The sequence below is a fragment of the Asterias rubens genome, chromosome 20 (assembly GCF_902459465.1).
Source record: "Asterias rubens chromosome 20, eAstRub1.3, whole genome shotgun sequence".
In the NCBI taxonomy this organism is placed as follows: domain Eukaryota; kingdom Metazoa; phylum Echinodermata; class Asteroidea; order Forcipulatida; family Asteriidae; genus Asterias; species Asterias rubens.
In genome coordinates this window covers 74,247-96,276 of record NC_047081.1, presented here as the reverse complement: position 1 = coordinate 96,276, position 22,030 = coordinate 74,247, and the positions used below count along the sequence as shown (strand labels likewise).

The window sequence follows — 22,030 nt, the reverse complement described above, 5'->3', positions numbered from 1 at the left end:
GGTAAGCGAAAACCAGCGTAAGCACACAATTCATAGTTAAGCGTTGTTATGCTTTTGTATTTTACTTTACTTGTTTTTCCATACTTTGTTATAATCGATGACTAACAAATTCCATTCAGAATAACTAGCATCTTTAAAACACCCCCCCATTAAGCAAATACAACGCCCCCTCCTTTTTGCCCTTGCCTCTCTGCTGCCATACATTTTTCTATGACACGGCAAGTGGCTTGCAGCTTTTCGCTACACTGCCCTCTACATTCATACGATACGCAATTGACTACACACCGTAGCCTATCCTCTTCTGATTGCCTTGTGGAGTCGAAACGCTGGACTTCTTCAAATCTCCAATTTCCTCCGGATTTTATCCAACTTTACAGAGTAGTAAAGGTAATTTTCCTGTAAGTCTACATCATTCGATGATTCTCATTAATGTAGTGTATGTGTCAATGTGTTAATAACGTCGTATTGTAGATTTTCGAGGGGTATTTTGGGACAGATTGGGTAGGCATTTTATATTCACAGGTATGCGGTACGTGAAACCACCTGTGTGTGGTCGCCGCTGGTGGCCGCCGTGTACTCGACGCATTGCCCCCCGGGGCCTTGGCAATCGATTGGTCCAAACATCAGTCCAAAAGACTCAACTCAAGAGCTGGACGCGAACTTTGGGTTGCCACTTTAGCCAAACTTGTGCTGGGGAAATGTATGTATTCTGCCACCACTTTTTCATTCGCTGTGACATGGTAATTAAAAATGAATTGTATTTAACAAAAGTGGTGCCAGGATCAGGAATGATTAGCTTTTTGATTTGGTGGGTGTTCAAAATCAAAATAGATAGTGGTATAACACTTCTGTATTTGACTGCCACTTTCATTCATTATGTCTGTTACAGTTATGAAATAGGAATTTGTATCCCCAAAAAGTCAAATCGTAAATGATTCTTTTGTTTTGTAATTTTGTTTTAAATTTAACTTTTATAATGAAATTTGAGAAAAAGTGGCAGTCAATACTGACAGTTTTCCCAATGCCTTTTATATTTATTAATAAAAATTGATAAATAAAAAAGTTCAAATTAATTCTACATTGATGCATGCTACCAAAAGTACTATATGAGTGCATACTATCAGTACTGTGCTAATCACTTAAAATATTGTAATTCAAGTTTCAAAATAACGCTCCTCCATGTTGAAACTTAGAATGACATGCATCCTCTCTGCCATTTTGGGATTCAAGGTGTTTTCAAAGGAATTGACTCAGAGTCCAAATAAGACAAAAATAGAAGACACTCGTATAATGATTGTTCCATGGTGTGTTACGCATTGTGTGCGAGGGCTCAATCGTAGTGATTTTTAAATACACTTGGTCTTAACTATTGACTGTAATAATAATATTATAAAAAGTTTACTGCTTCAACAGTAGAATGAGAGCAAGATACGTCATCTCAAATAATAGTTAGTCAAAGACAAGACAATGACGTATTGACTGGACACTTTGAAAGATCTTGAACTTTCTGATATGAACTCTGATTTTAGTCCTCTGGATGCTTGATTTAAACATAAAGCTGAGGCCTAATCTACAGATTTTGCCTCCAAGTTGGTGTTTGTTGGCAATGTTCTTACGTATGTAGTTCAACTTTATGTGTTGCACAAGTCTATCTAACATATAATGTACATTTAATTTGTACATCTTTACATTAAAATTGATTGCACCTGTCTACATATGAAGTATTATTTATTTGCAAAATAATATATTCCATGCATGACAATGCACTAATTTGTGGACAGGCTGAAGCTCTTTCCGCGTGACTTTGTCACCTAATTGTGATCTGAATGTAAATTATTCACCAACTGCAACTGTACATGTACGTACCTTCATCCATGCTGCAACAAACTCACATTATTTGAAGTACAAAGGTCATCCATTACTATCTACTGTAGTGTGTACTTTGCGATCACACCCATAGTTATTAGCGCAACCTTTGTAACATCATATTCAGGCAAGCCCACTCATATAACTGTGTAAATATTCAGTGTCAACAGTATGTCACTGACTGGTCTTGGGCAGGTTGGTCACTAACTGGTCTGGGGCAGGTTGGTTATTGCCTGGTCTGGGGCAGGTTATCTTCCTAATGGTCACTGACTAGTCTATGGCAGGTTGGTCACTGACTGGTCTGGGGCAGGTTGGTCACTAACTGGTCTGGGGCAGGTTGGTTACTGCCTGGTCTGGGGCAGGTTATCTTCCTAATGGTCACTGACTGGTCTAGGGCAGGTTGGTCACTGACTGGTCAGGGGCAGGTTGGTCACTAACTGGTCTGGGGCAGGTTGGTTACTGCCTGGTCTGGGGCAGGTTATCTTCCTAGTGGTCACTGACTGGTCTAGGGCAGGTTGGTCACTGACTGGTCTGGGGCAGGTTGGTCACTAACTGGTCTGGGGCAGGTTGGTTACTGCCTGGTCTGGAGCAGGTTATCTTCCTAATGGTCACTGACTGGTCTATGGCAGGTTGGTCACTGACTGGTCTGGGGCAGGTTGGTCACTGACTGGTCTGGGGCAGGTTAGTCACTGCCTAGTCTGGGGCAGGTTATCTTCCTAATGGTCACTGACTGGTCTGGGACAGGTTGGTCACTGACTGGTCTTGGACAGGTTGGTCACTGACTGGTCTGGGGCAGGTTACCTTCCTAATGGTTACTGACTGGTCTGGGGCAGGTTGGTCACTGACTGGTCTGGGGCAGGTTGGTCACTGACTGGTCTGGGGTAGGTTGGTCACTGACTGGTCCGAGGCAAGTAACTTTCCTAAGTATGGTCACTGACTGGTCCAAGGCCCCCTGAAGTCTCTTTGGTGGTACTGCATGGAAAAGTTTGGACTTTCTATCCTGCACCCCTTTGTGTTGATGTGCAGGGAATGTGTACCAAGGGGGATGTGGACCCAGTAAGCACGGATTAGTGTGGGTGCAAAGTTATTTAAATGTGTAATTCACCCAGTCTGCAGAAATAAGTGTGGATGTGCAGGGGATGTGTACCCAAATTGATGGAAGTTGCAACAAAGTAAGTAATAAGGAACATGGTAACTAAAAGGTTCCCTTATCAAACGCAAACCTTCAGGCTTACATTTGCCCTACTTAGTATGCAATTTTGGGGGTTTTGCTTCATGGTTTTCCCTCTGATTAATTTGAACATATTCATAATCTGATAGGAAGTCTGACTCATGGACGATAACAACATCTATACTACCCACATCAAAATTACAACACTTCCGTCTCCACAACTAATAATTTCTTAACTCCCATTCAGAACCACCACACAAAAATGTAACCTTCAATTTTGATTTATGTCAGGTTTGGGCTTTTTGACATGTGTGAGGCTGCAAGATTAAAGTAACGCATGAAAGCCCATTGACTGAAGGGGCTGATGTTTTTATTATTTGTATCACGTACAGCGTAGTAAGCATCTGAAGGATTTCAGTTTGAGTAAAAACCAGTGGAGCCCATCCTTTCTAAACAGTAAATGCATGTAGCTCTCAAAGCTTGTATTTCATACATGTACATTGTAAGGTAACGTGTATCACAATTGATGGTGGCTATTTTGGTAAAGTTGTTATAGTTTGGAATGCTAGATTGTCCCCCTTTAGACGGAAATTGCAAAATGTAAATGTTCTGTAACATTTACAGGCCTCAGCAATTGCTGTGGTGCTCTGTACTTTTGCTGCGGTGCCCTTTGCAATAAAAGTGCCCCTTTATCACAGAGAAATTGCCGTTGAAAGATCAAAGTTCAAAGCCTGCATGGAGTATACAGAGTCAAAACAATGAGGATGTATTGAATGCTCCATTTGTAAAACAATGAGGATGTATTGAATGCTCCATTTGTAAAATTTGAGTAGAATGCTATTAGTTTCATATAAAATCATATGAAATGTATGCGTCATTCCTTATTGTTCCAACTGTGGCTGTCTTGACCTCGAAGTAATGAAAATATCATCTGCTATTTTGTTTTTTCTAGGTCTCGCTCTTGCCATGCATGCGTGACGATTTCTAATATTTGTTTCAGAGTGAAGTTTACGCCTGAGTTACCTCACAGACGGGAACAATTTCTGTCTTAATTATATTGAATTTTGTCGGAAAACATAAGTAGAGACAATTCCTGTTGCAAATACCGTACTGCTATCCATGGTACAACAAGAAAATTATATTTATTGTACCTTATCTACATATTTGAAGAAAACAAGATTACTTGAATCTTTTTGGATGTTTAACAATGCCAATGAATTAAGTAAGTAAGTAATTAACTTTTGAAAACAAGGTCTAAAGGGAGTTAGCCTCGTATCGTATTAAGCACTCACAAATGTTGTGTTCCGGAGTCTTTTTAACTTCTAGATCTAAAGGAAAGAGAACACTCATTTTTGACAAGAACAGAAGCCTGGCATTTATGTAGAACTTGCACTGACTTCCTGGCGAGGTTAGTTGAGTCATTACATGAAAGCTAATCCATGTCAATGAAGTTGATCTATAGTACACAACTATTAAATCGTTTTTGAAATGTTCTTATAAATACTGTAGATTGTATTTAAATAATAATTGACCAATTGGAAGCAACTAGGGCATTGGCCAATACCTTCTTGAATGATTCTATGCCATCACACATTGTAATATAAAACCCAATATCTGCCTGAAGGAATGACCCCATGCAAGGTGTGTACACCTGATTGTCCTTATGGAACGCTTTACTCGGTAGAGGTTGACAACTGAGACGACTTTTCCTGCCCAGAATTATGAGCAAGGTAAATCTCTAGTCACGGTGTGAAAAACAGAAAACAGTTTATTGGAAAATAACGGGCGGAAGACGTCCCTTGGATGTACAATTGGCAAACAGGAAGTACAAAAAACTTGCTGAGGTTTTTGAACAAACCAGTGATTGTGAAGGTATAGTCGTGTAGGTGGGTGTGTACATGTGCAAAAGTGGGACAAGTTATGTTTTAGTTTGTTTTGATATAAATATTCCAGTTGATGTAACTGATAGCTTTGTAGTATATTAATTGAAAACTTACTGTTTGTTAAAGTATTAATGTACTAGAAGCACTGTGTGAATAAAAGTAGACTTACCCAGTGGAATGACTAGTATTGAAATCAACTCCAGTAATATTTGGTACCTAGTTGATTGTATTAAAGCAATCATGGTACCATAGATGGTAATAATATTGAATAATGCATGTGAGTTCATTGTGGAGGATGATATTTGTTAGCAGTACTAGTGATTGAACCTTCGTATGATTGCTGTATAGATTTCATTTAGTTACATTGACTGATATGACAATTGACTTGATTTTTACTTTGAACTTTGGAGTCTGTGCTTGGTGCTTGCAGAGTGGATGATATGTTCACGCCCATACAACAAACAGCGATGCTGCATACAACTGACATTATAGTTCTATTCAGTTCAAAGTATACCCTGCAGTTAGTGTAGATAACCTACAGATATGGTTCTGTTCCGAGTGATTAATGTGTCAGGTTGTCATTTATTGACCTAGGATGTTAAACTTACAAGTTGCAGGTGTTAATGATTGTTTGTCTTATAACACTCAGCCAAATATAAAATAAAAGTATAGAACACTTAAGATCTGTATCAGTTAGCTTACTGCATGTACATGTACCAGCACTTGGTTAGCTTTACAATCATGGATGTACATAATGATAACCAGTATTTCATACCAGTATTTCATACCAGTATTTCATACCAGTATTTCATACCAGTATTTCATACCAGTATTTCATACCAGTATTTCATACCAGTATTTCATACCAGTATTTCATACCAGTATTTCATACCAGTATTTCATACCAGTATTTCATACCAGTATTTCATACCAGTATTTCATACCAGTATTTCATACTGGTATGTTTATTTGGCAATGTGTTAGTAAAGTACATGTACGTGTATAATGCTCTGTACTTTTGCATAGATTCTCAACAACATGTGTTCTTTGTATCTTAACCCAAAACATTTACTGGCATTTGTATGACTGATAATTGACATTCACTCTATCTACTGAATGTATGTGAATGAGATCAATTAATAAGCTGAACCTTACACCATGTACACTGGGTAATGTTACACTTGTTTTGAATTACGTAGCCCTATCAAATGCGTTTGCTCTATAGGCATACATGTACTGAATATGTATTCACCAGCTTTCAGCCAATTTAAAGACAAGTAATATTCAAGATGTGATAACGTCACCACTTGAGTCTTACGAGATTCACATCTAGAATTCAGACAGCATCTGTTTTTCACTAATATCAGCTTTCAAATTAGGTCGTTACTAATCTTTGAATGTATACACTGTTGCTAGGAGACAAGTGCCTGTAAGTTGGGCGTTTTTTATTAAGATCGGATAGAAATCAACAAGGACTAGTCATTCATGATGGGACGGGTCCATGAGGCAAAACTCTGTCGGTCCGGAACAGCTGAGATTTGTCTATTTTTCTCTAAACCTAAAATGAGGATGTAAAACCCTTTTCATATGACAGCAATTTAGCAGGGGTCCCTGTCCCTTGCTTTATTTTAGCATAGACTGTCCAAGGTTTAACACGGTCCCTTGTGAAATCATGTTAAATTTGCTGTCCTTTATTGACAAACATTATTATCCTTTTACTTGAGGTGCAATGTTGTCACCATGCTAAATTTAAGCAAGGGACCCTTGCTAAATTGATGTCAAGTTTAAATTTGATGTTGCAGGATAGATTGATATTACCATGTGGATGTTTTAGATTTTGTACTTGAACAGTTCAAGTGTAGGGGGGTTTTGGAAGTATTTGTTTTAAAAAGAGCAGCCAGCATAATATTCAGTCAAACACACTCTGTGTAATTGGTTAAATATCAAGGGTTAAAAAATGACTTTAGCGAGATTTGAACCAACAACCTCTAAATTAACATACCGGTGCTCAAACAACTTGAGCTAATTATCTAGCATGTCTAGGGGTTAGCAGTCTCCATAATATTTCTGTATCTTTCAATCCCGAATTAATTGGTTATTATGTCAGAATCAGAAACCATTTCAGAAGCTAATAATGAACATAATTGAAATTCATTATTAGTGGCTATTGTGACAAATACTAATACTCGACCTTCAAAGAACATTATTCTCTTTGCCAAAGGTTATTAAATTGTTTTTCAGTCATGTCAAGAGAGCTGTCCGTATTTCCAGGCGTTTTTTTTATTTCGAACAAAGACTGGTATGAGGAATAATTTGTGTCCTCCCTTTAAAGTTTAAATTTCCTGAATCTGCTTTCCTTCCGCCTACCTGTTTTTAAAATGATTATTACAGGTTTACATTTCCTTGATAGTAGTAGTAGCGGCTCAACCTGAAAGTGAAATGCCACCCTAGTGAACATATAAGATTTCATATCCATATTGTACATATAGACAGACAAGAGGCTTATGATGAAAACTAAAAGATCAACTGGATATGTCTACATGTATAATGTCAGTACTGTGTGCTTGAGTAACCAACCTTTGCAATGTCTGCAACTAACAGCCAATTTCCTTCCGAGGGTTTTGAAGTATGAAGGATAACAATGTAAGAAGAGTAACATGTGTACAACATGACAACCTGCGTGGCTGATGTCTGGCATTATGCCTGACACGCAGCAATTGAAATGGAACTTCTTATGGGTACGATTAGATTGATTAATTATAAATGTCTGCAGCTTACTAACAACAAAATACCACATGAGTTTATACAATAACAAGATATCTCATAGACTTTAACGGGTTTGGCCACTTTTCCTGGATTTAAGCTGATTTCCGTTTTGGGATTTAGAAGGTCATATAACGTCCTGGAACCCTGGAGCGTGTCCTTGACAATGTCCTGTCGTTAGGGTCTTTGTAGAGTGAACAACATTGAATCTAAAGCTTAAAGTTTTCATAGTGTTCAACAAATAACAGTTGATTATATCTCAGTTATCAAGTCTTGTTTTGCAAACAGTTGTTATGATAAAAGAAGAACTCTTCATCATTTAAAATATTCAAGATCATTCTTCACGACCATTCAAAATTGTAGAGAGAAAACATTAAATCAAAAGAAGGGAAGGGTTTTGTTATTCTGCAACAATGTACCCATCGACTGTTCCATGTAGTTTTGTAAAATGTACACCACTATTTGATATGTTGTATGATCACAAAGAGATGTTGAGTGTAAACATACACATGGACAAAAACACATTGTATCACCGAGACCTTTACCCCTGGAGGAAAGGCACAATAAAGTGAGTTTAAGAAAGTTATCGAGATCAAGCACTTTTATCGCAGTCATTTTTGTGGTTGGCATAATACATTTACTCATAGCACAATACTCATAGTAACAATTTGAAGTCCACGTAGGCCTACATTTAACTGTTCTTCTCTTTCTAAAGTATTTTGAAGTGAAGCAGAACCACCATAGTAAGGTGATTCAATATGAATAATTTAATTTGACCTTACAAGGCCTTGGCATACCTTGACATTCTACCTAGTCAATAAATGGGTTTGTACCCCAAACAAAATGGGTATAATACTTTGATTGACGACACCCTGTACAAGGTAAGTAGGAGTAGCCGTGTTTGCTAGAACGGTGTGCGTGCATAAATCCTGCCCTGTAGTATTTGTGTATGAAGTATTTTTGTGGCTGAGTGGGAGGAAACACCGACTACGTTGATAAAGACTGTCTAAAGAGATTAAAATCTTAAATTAGTCTTTCATTCATTGACACAAATAAACCAAATATGTTCTTGTTTATTAGTGATGTAGAGTTGTGTACTATTATTGAAGCATAAATTTGTACCATGTAAAGAACACTAACAATGTATTGCTTTTTCTCCATATATAAGCTGTGTATAAAACAGGTGGGCCTACATGTAGTTATTTCCTGTGTGACCGATATTCATAATGTAATAAACACTAATACCTAAAGTATGTATGTTACTTCTTTACACAGTTTGTCCACATGATTGTTAAACAAACTGATAGGGATTTAATGCAATATTGATATTAGCATATTTTAAGTAAACCTTTGTACCATTCTCTACAGTCTGAAACTTCCTTTAAAATAGATGGCTAGAATCAGTTACATTATTAGACAAATTGGCAAACATTTTTTAGCTGAAAAGTTTGTGTTATTTCTAGAAATATGCTTATGTTAGAGTGTGAGTTTTTAAAGATTGAAACGCTTTCAAGCACTAGGAGTTTACTTGAAGGATTTTGACCCTAGTAATTGACACTTAGTAACCTTTGAATTAGAGTTAGTTTAGTGAGTTTAGTCCTTATGGATGTACCCCTTTAACCTTTGGCCTAGAGAGTGACACATAGTAGCAGGATGAGGAAATAAGACTCTATGTAGACACTGCCTTGAATTTCCTGTCTCTATGGCAACCAGGCAAAGTTAGGTTAAATCAACCCTGAAGGGGTGAAGGCTGAGGGTACCGGCCGATGAGTGGGCACCGGCCGCCGGCAGCCCATCCTTTTTTGGAATTGACTTTTGTAGTGATTGTGAGCATTGTGGTGTTTGCTGTATTACTTTAGAGATAGTCATTCAGTACTGGTTGCAAGGAGGAACTACACACATAGTGGTAAGCATGGCATGATTTAGTTATACTTTAGTTTCTAATCTACTTCCCTGTATTTAATGAAAACAGGCAAGTTATAGTAGAATTATTTCACTTAGTCTGTGCATGTAAACAAATACATTACTCACTGCTCATAGTTACTATTTCTGGAATTGATTAACTTCATAAAGGTTTGCCAAATGAAGACACCCGGTTTTACATGTATAATGTGCATGCAGTGTACTGGAAAAAACATTTTGTTCAGTTGTGAGCACTTGGTTGTTGAGACTATTGTTTTAATAATGTAATTTTGTTGAGTACCTTCTACTTACTACATTTATAATCCTATGTTACACATAATGTACTAATAAAGCCTTTTCAGTGTTTCGGTCTATGTTAAACTCAAGGCAGCTTGATCAGGGTAATTACATAGATATCAATTGTATCAGTTCTAGATGTCAGAACTTCACTTCCATTCAACATAATTTTGCAATTCTATCTTTTAAAGTTTGAATAATCCATGCACCACCACTTTAACCAATTTGGAACACACTCATACAGAAAGATTTAGTCATCTTGTTGCTTATTTTAAAGCTCAAAGTTGTTGAATATAAACAAACTGTTTACAGATTTGTTGTTTTGTTTTTTGGACATCCACACACTCGAACAGGATGTAAACAAAACACTGGTGTTGACAAGTACTCAACAAGCCATTTTGGGGCATGAATTAGCTTGGGTGTTTTCCAAAAGCGTTTCCTTAGGACAGTAGGAGTGGGCGTTTTATGGTTAGTGGTTCTTTTCACTACCGAACGTGTTGGCATCTTAGTGACCTGAACCCACAGATTATGTAGGAGGGAGTTTGGGTTTTTATAAATGGAAACAAAGACTATTTTGATTGGCAGTATTCCTACAAGGACAGGCCTTGACCTTCACTCTTGAAGGGGTACAGCAATTTCCATCATCTAGCAGAGGGGCACTTCTAGGAGGAAAATGTCAATATGTATTGGAACCTTGTAGAGTGCACCACAGCAAAAGCACAGTGCAACATGGCAGTTGTTGGGTGCAGTGGGCTATTTTTCTTGGTGGTGATTATAGCACATATCTGGGAAATACACACCAACAATTTAAGATGGAAGTGCTCAATTTGTCTTAAAGTGTCAGGTTTTACAGCTTTTTCTGTTTACTTAAAAGTGTTAAAACAGAGCAAGCATAGGCCTACATGTATGTACATCAAACTAAAAAATTACATTGTCATTTAAAAACAAATTCTGACAAGTACATGTATAGACGATGTGACCTGTGACATCACACGATTACAAAATAGCCACAGAGCCTAGACTTCCTGCAGGCATGATTTGTACACAGCTTAGTGGAAGAAATAAAACATCTTATATTTTATGGAGATTGCACTGTCTAGTTCTTATCAACTTGTGCTAATTCTTGGATTTATGTGGAAATTATGACACAAACTGTCAACTTTCCCATATGACCTGTGCAGTATTGTGCCTGCCAGAGTAGTCAAAGTCTACATGTACTTGTCAAAGTTATGTTAACAAGTTTTTTTTATGTTTTATGAATGCGGGTGAAATGTGTGTTTTTTTACATGCAATTTAAAATATTGCCATTAGTAAGGAACTGTACATGTAGTATTAGGAATCTGTTACTGCCACATCTCATCCATCCAGAGTAAATAACATGCCTAGTAGAAGACTAATTTGTAAATGCCTATAGTGTGTTGTTGTTGCTAAGGTAACATCACTAGCCTCTTTATGGATGACTCAATCCACTCAGGATGGGGATGCTACAGTACGCCTTGAGTCGCCTTGAGTCACCACAGACAAACGACAAACATGTACTCTGTCTATGCTTCGTTGTCAAGGAGGCGGTCTAACGGCTATTTTTAGTCATTTTTATAAATGTGGCAAAGGTCAGCCCTAATTCACTTGTCATTCTGGTGCTTTTCTGACTAGTGTTGTTTTCCCTTCATGGTTCCATTATCACTTCAAAGAGTTAGTAATTTAACTGCTTGGATTGTTTCACAGAAACACTCTAATATTGGTCTCTTGTAGTAAACTGCAGTGAGCTTTTGTAGCATCTAATGAAGTAGTTGTTGCTACAAAAGCTCTTATTTGTCTGTCAGCTTAACATAAATATTGCATGTTCGTATTTACGATATCATCAATGATAAACACACTCAATATGCACTGCACCGCATGCATGCATGCATTGCTTATAATGTACATTACAACAGCATGCACACAGTACATTGTACATTGCAGCATACTAAAACACAACAAAACTCATAAATATGGGCATTTCCTACCCACACATTATCATGAGCACTGTTACACCCTGATGACCTACTTACATTGTCAAATAACAAATGTCTTCCTGCTACAACTCTAGATTGGCACCCGGGAACGGGTCCAATTTCCTTCCTTTTAGCTAGTTAGCTACACTTTCACACAACCAAACTTGGACTGTTTTTTGTATTTTATTGACAACATTTCCTCTTCAATAAGACTCTATTTGTTTTATGATAATGTAGAGTTTGAATCAGAGGGGAGTTTTACTATAATAACACTGTACATGTATGCTACAGTAGGATACCGTTTCTGATTTAACTGTGTTGGCACATTGTATATTTGGCAAGTGACCTTATTCTGGTAAGCATAATAGTGTTGTGCTTAGCTACTTAGTGTGCTTAAGCAGCTCTATGAATTGTGCCCTGTACTAACATCCAATTTGGGGTTCATTATGTGTAAGTTGATTTGTTAAATCCCAATGATGTGACGGAGTGACTATCCTGATAGAGCCACACCTCTTCTGAACAGGTGTCATCTTTGCACCCTATCAGCATCAATAGTCACATCATGTGATTGTAATCATTATAAATAAGGCAGATTTCATTTCAGTTCTATAATTGTCTCTCTATAGACCAGCTGGGGTCTATGTAAGATGGTCAACACATATTAAAGGTCTTTAATTTAAACTTCTCTTTTGTTTATATCTGGTTGTTAACCTTGGCACGATTGAAGGAGAACGAACAATTGTGTTGAATACTGCTGGTACCGTGTATAATTCAAATAGATCTTACACTTTACTAGTTGTGGTTGAAATGTGTGTTTCCTTTTCATTCATATTTTGGACAGGGGATCTACATGGAGTATGATTCATTCATTCATTCATGTAAGGTAGTAACAACAAACACAAATTTCTTGTGGCCACACATTGGAATTAAAAAAAACAAAACATTATTGTTCATGTTGAATTGATAGGTTAGAAAGGTTTGAACTTCTTGTTTGTATACTTTAGGAATTTAATGTTGTCCTGCAATTGTTTGGGTTTTGGGGTCGTTTTTAGGTTAAATTTGACAGGAAAATTGTTTTTACTGTAGGTACGCATTATGACATTTAATCAGGTTTTTTATTTGATTTCAGATTTGATTCTTTGATTTGAAGTTTTGCTGATTTGAAGTTTTTTACCTGACAAATAACCACCATGTCTGGGATGATCAAAGCCAAGAAGTACGACTGGAAGGATTCCAATCTTGCTATGTTTGGGTCCGATACTGAGAAGCAAGTCAAGAAAGAATCTGCTGAATCTGAGCCTGCTTGGGAAGGAGCTGGAGAAAAGGTTGGAATGCAGATCTGGCGCATCAATAAGTTCAAGGTCGAGCATTGGCCAAAGGAGGAATATGGAAACTTCTTCAATGGAGACTCTTACATTCTGCTCAATACCTATGTAAGTCTTTGCTTAAAGCATTTTAGTCCAAAGCAATGTAGGGTAAGAAATAAATCCAAGATCATAATGGGGTCCTTCCAGAAATTGATGCCATCATCAACTTAAACCTAACTGGATTTTATGTGATATCTAATAAGTACCAAAACCGCACCCTCTCTTAAACATGTTTTATTTGAAATTTCTTTACAGAAAGATCCAGGAGAAGATATTCTGAAGTATGATGTACATTTCTGGATTGGTTCAGAGTCATCTCAGGTATGTATAAGTTTGGAGTCGAAGAAAGAAAAATTGACTGGAGCAGGAATTGAACCAACTACCTCCAGATTAATGTACCAGGTGCTCTACTAACTTAGCTATCCAGCCCTATGTTGGCAGTCAGTAGCTTGATTGATTGATTGATTCAGATAGGAAATAGTAGCTCACACTGTCATGTAAACCAATTATCACTCACCATGACCCTACAACAAACTAAAACCCAATTCATTCACTCAAACCCATTTTAATCTGCTATAATATAAGTACGATACATTGTGACTTCTTTGGCCCCCATTTTTCCCTTTACCCCTTTAAGTAGGATTTGAAACTGAATGGTTGCATAGTGGAAGTATTTATAACTAAGGGAGGTTTGCGGTAACACCATGTGAATATCTCTTTTGTGTAGTGTTGATTCTGAAAAGAACCGGTGGTTTACCGACTCAACGTTTCAACCACTATGCTCTGATCATCTTGAGGAGACTTCTGGACTCTGTTGCTGGATGTTACTTTACCCTTTTAACATTATTGTATTTCCATCCACCCTGTTAGGATGAGTATGGTACCGCTGCTTACAAGACAGTAGAGTTGGACACCCTTCTTGATGATAGACCAGTCCAACATCGTGAAGTTGCACGCAACGAATCTTCACTTTTTAAATCTTACTTCAAGAGCCTCACGTAAGTTTATCCAAATGGTAAATTTTGGTCCAAATGGTAGACTTTTACGATGATAGCATGGGCCTGACTCCCTATTATCCTAATTGATGAAATGTTTGTTTTTGGTTACATACAGGTAGCCTCTTGTGATCGTAATTTCCTGCTTGTAAGGCGCTCAGCGTTAAAGGCGCAGTATCCCACAATCATTGAAACAAGGTTCAAGGATTAACATTTAAAGTGTAGTAATTTATTTTAACCTTTGAAATTCAGATAAGCCATGTCTTGTCCGCAGGAAATTACAGGGGGGCTTTCACAAAAACTTTGTGTCAAAGTTGAAACAAAAAACCACATGTTTAACTAAGTCAATCAATTTGCCTCTTGCTAAATGAGATTATTGGTGAGACTTAAAATACACAGAATGTTTTTTGGGACTATTGGTATACACAGAATGGTCTCTTATTTAAGCAGAGAAAGGAACATTTTTGGCCCTTTGTACTGTATTACAATAATTGTCTCTAATGACTGAGTGATGAAGATGACAATAAATAATAATGATTATAATACTGCGTTTTCTTAACAGCTTAATGGATGGTGGAGTAGACACAGGCTTCAACCATGTGGAACCAGAACAGTACAAACCAAGACTCCTTAAAGTTTCAGGCTCATCTAAGAAAGTCCAAGTCACTGAGGTCAGTCTAAGAAACTCAAGTTGGTCTTCACAACAAACTTTGATTCTCAGAGAATTTATTCTGGCAATCCTCCTGTGTACATTAAACATGCCATCCATGTAACACTGTATGTTTACCACAATAGGTGCCTTTCGTTTCAAAGAAAATATTGTACAACAAAAACATGTGTTCTAATCAGTCAATTCTTTTTAATTTCTTTGATAAGTTATTTTAATGAAGAAGTTTGTTTGATAGACATCACTTCAAATCATTTACTTCATCATTCATCATTCAGCAAAGACTTGCAATTGTAATTGTGACGGACTCCTGGAGTCACCGCCATCACCTGTTCTCTTTCATTCCCTACTCTTCTCAGCTCTCCTACACTTCTACTTCTCCTCGTCATATTGTCTATCCAGCGCAGCTTAGGGCGACCTCAAATGTTTACTTGTTTGTAATAAATGTAACCTTTTTCTCTTGTTGATTAATTTAGGTTCCATTCTGTATGGCCAATGTCACGGATGATGATGTGTACATTATTGACAAGGGAAATAAACTCTACTTGTTTTGTGGAAGTACTTGCAATGCTATGGAGAAATACAAGGTAAGTTGTCTCATAGGAATGAACCATAATTGGATCAAAATGTATTGTCTTAGTAATGTGTATACTGTTGCACGGAGTGATATCTGCCTGAGAGTATGTGGCTCATGGATGAGACTTTTGAGTTATCTTAGGCACCATCTGCATTTGTGAAAATTATTATTATATTTTTGTTGTCTGTGTTGATGCATTCATTCTTAACTTTATGTTACTTTGTCTTAGCAACATTTGCATTTTAACATAACTTTCGATTTATATAGCGCCTAATAACTAACACTTAATTCTCTAAGCGCTTTACATTAGTGCCCTGGTCATAGGGCCAATAACATCCCTTTTTAATGTTTCTCAGCTCCCTTGGGAGTATACAACCTGGGCAACAGTTTATATCGCTCCAAAGGCTTTTTCATTCACAATATCAACCTCTACCCTCGCAGGTACCCATTTATACCCCTGGGTGAAGAGAAGCAATTATAGTAAAGTATCTTGCTCAAGGACACAAGTGTCACGACCGGGATTCGAACCCACACTCCGGTGAAAACGCACCAGAACTTGAATTCGATGCTCTTAACCACTCAGCCATGACACTCTACATTTTGTAAAGAGTTTATTTTTTCCTCGCCAAATTCAAGGAACTGTATGGCTCGGTGCTGCCAGCAATTTCACAAAACTCATCCTAACCTAGTATTAATCTTAGGGACTTAGGATGAGTCAAGTTACATGTTCACAGACATTCGGACGCATTGAACCCATCTTAAGTTAGGATGAGTTACTAACCTAACACGAGATCGGATTAATCCTAGCGTTTGGTGACATCAGCTGCTGATTGCTTTGGGTTGGTGTTCTGAGCTCCATTCATTCCATTTATTGTTATTGTTTTTTGGTGGCTTGCAGGGAATTTCCCGGATTCAGGAGATTAAGAACACACGAGGGAAGGCTACATCTGAGACTGTAGAGAGTATGGGACATCGATGCTTTGAAGATATTCCACAAACAGCTTCATCTGAGAGCAGTGCTGATGATGAACCAGACACTACATCAGTTCCTTCTATGTTCAAGTAAGCCATGTTTGTTTGTTTGTTTGGTTGTTTGTTTGGTTGTTTGTGAGTAAGGGACATCGATGCTTTGAAGATATTTTCACAAGTCGCTTCATCTGAGAGTAGTGCTGATGATGAACCAGACACTACATCAGTTCCTTCTATGTTCAAGTAAGCCATGTTTGTTTGTTTGGTTGTTTGGTTGTTTGTGAGTATGGGACATTGATGCTTTGAAGATATTCCACAAACAGCTTCATCTGAGAGTAGTGCTGATGATAAGCCAGACACTACATCAGTTCCTTCCATGTTCAAGTAAGCCATGTTTGTTTGTTTGTTTGTTTGGTTGTTTAGATGATCTTCCCTTCAAGGGAGCTCCCACAACGGGATATAAATGCCAAACATTGGTTTAACGTCTATGTTATGAATACTTACAATACTTACTCTAGTCTTCAAACTCACAACCTGGTAATTGCAAGTCCTGCAGTGTAACCCTTAGACTACAGTGACGTATCTATCATCCATCCCCAGTCCCAGTAACATCTTCAAAGTGGGAATAGTTGGGTTTTACCACAGTGACGTATCTATCATCCATCCCCAGTCCCAGTAACATCTTCAAAGTGGGAATAGTTGGGTTTTACCACAGTGACGTATCTATCATCCATCCCCAGTCCCAGTAACATCTTCAAAGTGGGAATAGTTGGGTTTTACAGGACTTTGACCAAACCTGTTTTCTTGATCTGTAAATCCAAAAATCCAAACTGTGTCTGTTTGGCTGACTATTAATATTAGCAAATGATTACATCATATCTGGTATTCTGTTGGACTTCCTCTTGCCATCATGTTTGTTAGAGTTAGTGTGCTGAAACCTCTACTTGCCATTATTTCACAAACTTTGAACAATCTCGGAACTCATTAGATATTCTCTTCAAGTTTGCAAAGAAGCCACAAGTTGATTTACTTATATATTTTTCTTGTCAGGTTGTCAGATAACTCCGGACAGCTTGAGTTTTCCACAGTTCAGAATGAAGGAACACTGAGTCGGAGCAATCTTTCTCCTGAGGTATGTCAACAAGATCTTCTACTTCCATCTAAGCTAAATTTCATGTCTCTGCTTACCGCAGAATTACGCACTTGTGATCATCATTCCTCGCTTACAGTGCAAGCACCAAATGTCTGCGCTAGCTGTGTAACGAAGAATGACTAGCCATGTGGAGTACACAATCGCACAGGCAAAAATGCCCTGCTAACCTATGAAATGGGCTTCACGTAAATGCGTAACTCCCTGTTACCTTAAGCGCCGTTTTATTTTATTTACGGTTGGCATAACTTCATAGAAAATGCACGATTTCTGAATAAATGTACTCTATGATTACTGATATTAGGTTGCATGTTGCTCTTAAAAATTCTTTGAGTATTTTAAGAAGAACTCTTTTAATTAATGATGACAGTTCATTTTGGAGCATTCTGGATTAAAAGCACAATATCAATGCCAACATTAATCAAATATTTTATGTCAGTTTATGCCAATAGTCAGTTACAAGCATTATGCCTGCCTATCCCAATTATTGTTCATTAAGTTTGCCATTTTTATTTTTACATTTGTTGTTTTTGTTTTTTATATTAGGATGTCTTCATCCTTGATACAACAAAAGATTGCTTTGTCTGGGTTGGCAAGGGAGCAAGTCCCCAAGAGAAACAGAATGCTATGACATATGCACACGTAAGTATCTTAGACCAATAATGTAGGAAACAGAGGATTGCTATCAATTAAGTTTTTGTTGTGGTTTTCTGTGTTTTATTTATCTTTAAGTTCATTGTTCAATTTTTTCCACTCAATCATTTAAAATGACAAAATATAACATTACATGAGAAAACACCTTAATAGATGAAGTGGAGGTCTCCTAAAAGCGAGCTTGGTGGATGGAGACCCCTTGAATGTGTGTACATAAAAAATACAGATCTATGAGAAAGAACAATGTAAAGAATAGACTGAATTAATATTGAAGGCACAATTTGAACCTTGAATGGTCTTTCACAAAGTCTCATTGTTGTAATTGGTAACTGTTTAATGCTCTGCGTATTTAATGTTATACGCCTTTTTTGTTTGTTTGACAGAACTATCTAAAGAGCACAGGTCATCCTTTACTACCAGTCACTGTTTTTAAGCAAGGACAAGAATCAAAGTCTTTTATGTCTGCAACCACAGCATAAATGCAGTCAGGTAAAGAGAAATTACTGAGTACGAATCAAGGACTAATGATAATGTGATATTATATCCAAAAGGGCTCTGACTTCTCATTATCTCTCTACAAACGATAGTCCCATTTCATGGCTCTGCTTACCGTTGAATTCTGTGCTTATGATCACCATTCTACGCTTACGATCACCATTCTACGCTTACTGTGCAAGCACCAAATTTCTGTGCTAGCTGTTTAAGCGAAAAATACATAGTATGCTTGTCCACAAACAGAAATTCCCTGCTAACCTTTGAAATACGCTTGACATAAGTGCGGAATTCCCTGCTTCAATAAGTGCTGATTCTTTGCTTACGTTGAGCAGAGTCATGATATTGGGCCCAGTTTCATCAAACGGCTAAGCAGCGAGCCAAATTACCATGCAATGTATACTAGTTGGAATCAATAACCATCTTAAACTTGATGTAATCAATAATTTTTGCTTAATAGCTTTATGGAGTCATTTGGCTTAGCTGCTAAGCAAAAAAAGCAAGTCACCAGCTAAAATGCAATTGGATTTATGAAGAGTTTATAACAGGTTACTTACACAGTTTTTGGTAAGCAAATAAACTTGATAAACTGTTTTCTGCTTACCAGCTCTATGGTGAAGTGCCTGGTGTTTATCTTGTCATATATTTTTTATAACTGATAATGTCTTGTTATCCATTAAAAGCTGGCAGTGAAATTTTCCTACTTTGTCTACACCTGATCTTTGCGCTACAAATCATGTATTTTCATCTATAATTCAAAATGTTTAAATATACTGGAATGAATGTATTACTATGAATTGATATGCAAATCAACAATCATGTGTTCTTAGAACTTGCACAATTGTTATAAATTGTTATAAACTGCATTAAGTAAGACCGACAATCGCAGTTTTGTAATGAGGTAACATTTATTATTATTGTACACATAATCCGTAACTTGTTATAAAAAGTTGTTTCAGGACTTATTTTTATTTGAAGGTGCAAAGAAGGTGCAAACAATTGTTATTAAAAACATTTTCTAGAACAAATGTAATATTTCTTAATGAGAGATAAATTCCCATCATTATACTTTAAAAGACTTTTTTAAATAATTTGATTTGTTGTTTCCCAAAAGGAATATGGTAAGGGTTATAATGTAAATATGAAATAAAACTTCTGCTTGCAAAAATATACTCAATTGCTTAAGTGCAAAGAATATATTATTTCCACTGTTTGGCTTTATCAATCATCATAATTATATAAAGTAGTTGTAGTTTTGTGTTTGAAATCGTTTTATTTTAGAAATCAAGCTCTATCTAGTTCTGTAAAAGATTTGTTTCAAAATTGTCTTTCTTTTATTCTAATTTCCTATCGAAAAATATTTTATGAGATTTTATTTTGATGTTTATGTGATGTTTTTGAAAGAGTATTGTTTCTTGCTTTTTGATTACCTTTTCCACATATTTTAGGATACAAATGGCCAACATATACTGTAGACGTTTTAACCAGTAGTAGTTTGTAGTTAACTGAAGTAAAGTATCTTTAAAAAGTTGTTCATTAAATTTGTGACAACTTTTTCAATAGAGGGCGGTATTTATGGCATGCTCATCCACCTTGAAACTTGATGAGCTGATAGAAAGAGAGATTTAATTTGAATATTTTGGAAAGTCCCAGCAAAATAAAACCTTAGAGGGTTAACACTCATTAGTGGAAAATCAAAAGTCACATAAGTCGTTGGTGGAGACTATTGTCTTAAATAAAACGGCACTTTACTGGTTTGTGGTCAAACTTTATAAACTATGTACTAAATACAATGGTAAATTGTTTATGATTTAAAAACGTCATGCTTGTCAGATCTGTGACTTATGATTGATAACCCTGTATTATTGGTTGTAACATTAAAAACTTGTCAAGAAGTTGTATTTCTGCTTGGTATCTCTTTAATAACATTCAAAACTTGTCAAGAAGTTGTATTTCTGCTTGGTATCTCTTTAACAACATTCAAAACTTGTCAAGAAGTTGTATTTCTGCTTGGTATCTCTTTAATATTTGAATGTTGACTCTTGTTGCTTTGTGCTTATGATCAACCACCAGCTTGATATACAATGTAGTTACATTAAGTGTAGTGTTTTATTGCATATACACACAACTGAGTACTTGGCCAAATTATTGCTGCTAACATGTTCTCTTTTTAAGACAATTCCCTTTTCCTTAACTAATCAAAATCTTAGTCAGTCTTTATCTAGTTGTTTGGAGGCTCAATAATAATATTAGCACTTCATTACATTCCTTTATCATTTTTATCAAGCTGTTGATCAAATACAACTCAAATTCAGCATTCCATTTATTTTCAAATATAAATTTCTCATTAGGTTAGCATTATACATTGTATATAGTGCTCATAACATGACAACATTGTTTATTATGATGAATGACAATCCCAAATATATCTTGTACGACAACAATTGTTGTGAAAGTTGTGTTATTTCTTTTCTTCACTTGGCTTTTAGTTTGTATTTGCGTTGATCCTAAGGATTCTAGTAGATGGAAATCTTTACTTTCAGTCATTAGTTCAAATTGGTTCAAGTTTAGGTCAAAACCAAACACACTCAAATTAACACATTTTGCAAAGAAACCTCCGATTTCTTTTAGAGCAAATTTGAAAAAACATCTGATCATGTTATTGTTGTCTTCCATTACTCTAGTTTTCTGCGACTTGGTTTTGTCTTGTGCCTCAAGGACTTCCCCACTTTCATTAAGATGTTTCTTTGTAGAATATGAAATCTTGAGACCCATCTGTGCCATCACATGCCTATAGCCATGTAAGCCTACAGTTTAGTCTAAAGCCTGAGCGATTCTTCTATTAGTTCTTACTGCTGAGAAGGCAAACTTTAATTTCCTATTGTCATATTTTTTAATAAATAGGATCTTTACACAATCATGTAATTGGATAGTCATATATATATATAATATACATAATTATTCTTGTATCATAAGTGTTCTGTTTAATCAAATTTGTACTGTATTTGTTTTTCAATCTCGATTACATAATTATCAACCACCAGACATGTAGCTTAGAATATTTTCCTATTCACAGTTTTAAAAGCTGTGTTTCTTTGGGTTCACTTTCATATGCAAGGTAAATCACGACTATGACGAAAGTTTAGTCTTTTTAGACATCACTTTAATTTAGAACCAATTGAGCCATGATCATGTGCACATAATGTAGCTTGTTATAAACGAAGCCAAATTCTGTGATAAATAAAGGCATATAAATTGCCAAGAAACCCACAAGACTCTGTTG

At 36.5% G+C, this 22,030-nt stretch overlaps 1 protein-coding gene across 3 annotated transcripts; it reads left to right on the top strand.

Annotated features, from left to right (window-relative positions):
• The first annotated feature begins 280 nt into the window (after positions 1–280).
• Positions 281–22,022, top strand: LOC117303716 (gelsolin-like protein 2). Of its 3 annotated transcripts, none has more exons than XM_033788011.1 (10): positions 281–387; positions 13,006–13,309; positions 13,499–13,564; positions 14,114–14,241; positions 14,801–14,909; positions 15,382–15,492; positions 16,381–16,544; positions 17,502–17,583; positions 18,148–18,243; positions 18,639–22,022. In XM_033788011.1, the coding sequence occupies exons 2-10, from the start codon at positions 13,067–13,069 to the stop codon at positions 18,732–18,734; spliced, it is 1,095 nt and encodes a 364-aa protein (XP_033643902.1). In that variant the 5' UTR covers positions 281–387; positions 13,006–13,066; the 3' UTR covers positions 18,735–22,022. The 3 variants fall into 3 exon arrangements, with proteins under 3 accessions (XP_033643902.1, XP_033643901.1, XP_033643903.1); XM_033788010.1 differs by having other exon boundaries at positions 291–398; XM_033788012.1 differs by lacking the exon at positions 281–387 and adding an exon at positions 9,486–9,589.
• Positions 22,023–22,030: the final 8 nt, after the last annotated feature.